Source organism: Capsicum annuum, unplaced genomic scaffold, assembly GCF_002878395.1.
Source record: "Capsicum annuum cultivar UCD-10X-F1 unplaced genomic scaffold, UCD10Xv1.1 ctg77212, whole genome shotgun sequence".
Lineage (NCBI taxonomy): Eukaryota > Viridiplantae > Streptophyta > Magnoliopsida > Solanales > Solanaceae > Capsicum > Capsicum annuum.
This window is the reverse complement of record NW_025887586.1, coordinates 1-3,800: the sequence shown is the minus strand read 5'-3', so window position 1 is coordinate 3,800 and position 3,800 is coordinate 1. Positions and strand designations below refer to the sequence as shown.

The following is a 3,800-nucleotide window of genomic DNA, read 5'->3' as shown; positions in this document are numbered from 1 at the left end:
AAGGCAGGCCTTATTCTGCAGTAAACTCTAATATTCCCTGAAGAATAAATTAACAAAGCAGTATTAGAGACTTTTAGTGGAACAAAACTTGATTCCGTCGTTTTCAACTCTCTGATTTATCATTTTCTGTTGCCTTCCCAAAACAGTGGAAAGGGAGTGATAAAAATAGATTAAGCCTTTTTTTTTTGTTATTTTGGGAAACGATTTTCTATTTCCTTAGATCCCAATGACTTTCACAATATTGTGTTTGTCGATGCACTCGTTGTTGAAATACCTTTTAGATCCTGAACCATGTTATGCAAAGTTCTGTTTTCTTTCATAACCTTGTGATATCCAAGAGCAGCATTAGACATATCCAGTACTTGAGTCTCCTGGAACCAGGATAAATCAAGTTTCGAATTATCCTTCAAATTATAGAAACGATAGTCGATATAGACATATAGATAGGTATGTTTTCAGAAAAAAAGTTGCCTACCAAGTTGCTTCAGATCACTTTGTAGCTGAGACTGCAGATTTTCAAAATCTCTCTTCGTACTCGCTAACAGGACCTTTAGATTCTGCCAGCGTAGAGTATTAGTCATCCGAGACAGCGATATTTATCAAATCAAGAATGTATTTAGTTAAAAAAAAAAACCATGTATTGAACTAAAAAGGATCTTGTGCAAATCAAAGCACTGGAAAGCGTGGGAAGAGGGACACAAATCATCTATGATAATTCAATATCATACTAGATCAACTCTTTGTCATACTGATCAAAAAGAAAAACATGTAGCGACAGATACTCGAGGGCACAATATATCCAAATGACGCATCTTTTTAACATTCTTACAATGATAAGTAACTGATAGAGAGCCTTAAAAGAGAGTGAATGGTAAATTTTAATCTAGTTTAGAGAAGACTTACTGAAAGTTCCTTTTCTTGCATCACAACTAGAGTCCAGTGGTTGCATTTTCCCTTCTTCATGCAAGCTCTACAACACTGAAAAACCAGGATTTACTTGTCAACATGAAGTTGAAGTACAATGCTATCTAATTGATATTTGATACGTCCGCTGAAATTCTACGTGCAAGGTCTTACTCATTTGACCTTTCCGTTAATAGAAAACATGGATTCTAACAATATTGAAATCTTTTGACAAATTTCTCGTATCAAGAAAAATTGGAGGGAAGAGATTAGGCACGATATGGAGCAGTTACATCTTACAGAGGATATGGCCCTTGATAGGAAGGTGTGGAGGATGCCGATTAGGGTAGAGGGTTAGTGGTTAAGAGTTCGCCTATAATAGTAGGGAAGAGTGCTTTATCTGATCTGGAGTCTCTTGTTCGTGGTGTTTTGGTGATGTTTATGATTTCGAATAGATAGTTTATAGTATTCTCTTGTGGTTGTCTTGTTTTCTGTATTAGCCAGTAGTGTGTTATCCCTTTTTGTTGTGTGCTTTTGTGACTGGGTATGTTGTTGTTGTTGTTGTTGTTCTCGATCAAGAAAAGTAAAGCATGTATAGAGTTTGACGATTGTAAGCTTGACAAATTGACTGCTTTAGGTTCACAAATGTGGAAAAATGATTAAAAGTAAACGAAGCTTACCTTGTCCTTGCGGTTCATAAGATTAGATATATTTTGAAGGGGTATGCATGCGGAGTTGTCGTCTGAGCAGCTCATCTCTCTTAACGAATCTGATTTAAACTGCATTTGGAGGAATATAAGATATATTATTTCACACTCACTCAAATATATAAAACATATGAATCGTACAAAATGACAGTCGGTAGAAAACAATATCCAGATTTGACATTAGTTTACTAATCTTTTAGCGGCATAACAATAACAATTTAAAACTATTCGCTTAGCTTTTAACAATATTATCCTAAGAATGCACAAAATGAAATCAGAAGTTAGTATCTCTTTACAACCTCCGTAGAATATAAAACTTAAAACAAGTCAAAATTCTATAATTTTACCCTTCCAAAAATAGATCCCTCAAAAGCTGGTAGCTTTAAATCTTCCGCGGCTACTAAAAAGTTCCGGATGTTCTCAAAATATTGATATGCTGGCAGTGGCTGAGAATCCCACATGATTGACTGTGAAGGAGTGTGGATTTCTACAACCTAATAACATAAAAACAACGATGAATGAAAAACGAATTTTGTATAAAGAGCGGGCTTTTGCATACTAGAGAGTGATGTACCTTCGGAACTGATCCTGGTTGAACTTTGTTAATTAAATTGCAAAGTACAAAGCCACTTCTCAAACAAGAAACAAACTCTCTCTCAGACGGTTGGCTTGATATACCAAATGGCCCGACGAAACATTCCAACCAGTGGGTTGCTTGATATCGCCTCAAAGCTACAAAACAATGAAAACCCCACATGAATCCCATTTATCCAAAAAGGGGAAAATCATACAGAAAATAAAAATCTAACACCTCCCGATTGACCACCACGTCAGGAAGGACGGAGCGAGAGCTTTGCCTACTGGTCCGGGAGAACACAATAGTTTTGCCTCAAACTCTATATTTGTGTTTGAATATCCACTTAATACATATAAATAAGCTGCATTTTCTAGAATTCAGACCTCATAAACTCAAAAATTCTATCTCCACGTCAATAGTACTTAAAGAGCATCCCGGTACAATCAAGCTCCCACTATGTGCGGGGTCCAAGGAATGGTCGGACCACAAGGGTCTATTGTACACAGCCTTATCCAACATTTCTGCAAGAGACTGTTTCCACAGCTTGAATCTACGACCTCCATGACCTCTGGGTCCTACTTCAATCAAACAATTGACAAATACGGATACTGAAAATAACAAAGCAAGAAAACTAAACCTTCTTCTTCAGCTTTCCTCCAAGCCAAATTTTATTCATGTCCCCTTCCTATTATTTGATTCTCCATTAAAAATCCAATCTTTTAAATCTGTCATCCAAAGAACAAAAAAATGTTAAAATAGAACATATCATTCAAAACAATGTTACAGTTTTAACTAAACAGACTGTAAATCAATTCATAGTAAATCTAACACATTTCAAGAAAGCATCTTCACACACACAAAAAAAAAAAAAATGTATCAATCCTAAACTCTTTAAACCCCAAATGAACATAAACTCAAGAATCACTTTTAACAAAACCAAAATAAATAAACAGTTCAAAATTCAAGAAATGTATCCTAAAACCTAGGTTGCACGGACTCTTCACTTTCGATGTTGCACTCGTGTTGGATTCTACAAATCTGCACTGCTTTTGGAGAATCCGATATGCATTCTCTGATATTTTTGAAGAGTCCGAGCAACATAGCCTAAAACCTTCACGTCACAAACCAACCATATCTACATTAACAATCAAACAGTCTCTTAACATTGTTCAAGAATTTATTTATTTTTATTGTCAATCAAGAATTCTTTTTACCATAAATGAATAGCATATGATTTCTAAAGAATCATTAAACCCCAAATGAGCATAACTACAAGATTCTTTCCCAAATGTATATACAACAACAAGAACAACACCCAGTGTAATCCTGTAAAGTAGGGTCTGGGGAGGTTATTTCTGACTACCGCAAATATATATATTACTACAACAACAACGACAACAACAATATACTTAGCGTAATCCCACAAAGTATGGTTCGGGAAGGGTGGATTGTACGTCGACCGTACCACTACCTTATAGGTAGAGAGATTGTTTCCGATTATATCCCAAATGAACATACATAACATCAAGATTACACCTTTAACAATTATTCAAGAAAATTTATTTCTGTCAATCAAGAAAATATTTTTTTACCCCAAATAAATAGTATAGTAT

At 35.2% G+C, this 3,800-nt stretch overlaps 2 protein-coding genes across 2 annotated transcripts; both read right to left on the bottom strand.

Moving 5' to 3' along the window:
• Nucleotides 1–406: 406 nt before the first annotated feature.
• LOC124894755 (kinesin-like protein KIN-14L) lies at nucleotides 407–1,804 on the bottom strand. The gene is made up of 3 exons (XM_047405298.1): nucleotides 1,584–1,804; nucleotides 904–978; nucleotides 407–557 (listed from the first exon to the last, which is right to left on the bottom strand). Exons 1-3 carry the CDS (start codon nucleotides 1,686–1,688, stop codon nucleotides 456–458), a joined length of 282 nt encoding a protein of 93 aa, XP_047261254.1. The 5' UTR covers nucleotides 1,689–1,804; the 3' UTR covers nucleotides 407–455.
• A 38-nt stretch (nucleotides 1,805–1,842) lies between these two features.
• Nucleotides 1,843–2,483, bottom strand: LOC124894754 (kinesin-like protein KIN-14A). The gene is made up of 3 exons (XM_047405296.1): nucleotides 2,185–2,483; nucleotides 1,958–2,104; nucleotides 1,843–1,863 (listed from the first exon to the last, which is right to left on the bottom strand). Exons 1-3 carry the CDS (start codon nucleotides 2,374–2,376, stop codon nucleotides 1,843–1,845), a joined length of 360 nt encoding a protein of 119 aa, XP_047261252.1. The 5' UTR covers nucleotides 2,377–2,483.
• Nucleotides 2,484–3,800: the final 1,317 nt, after the last annotated feature.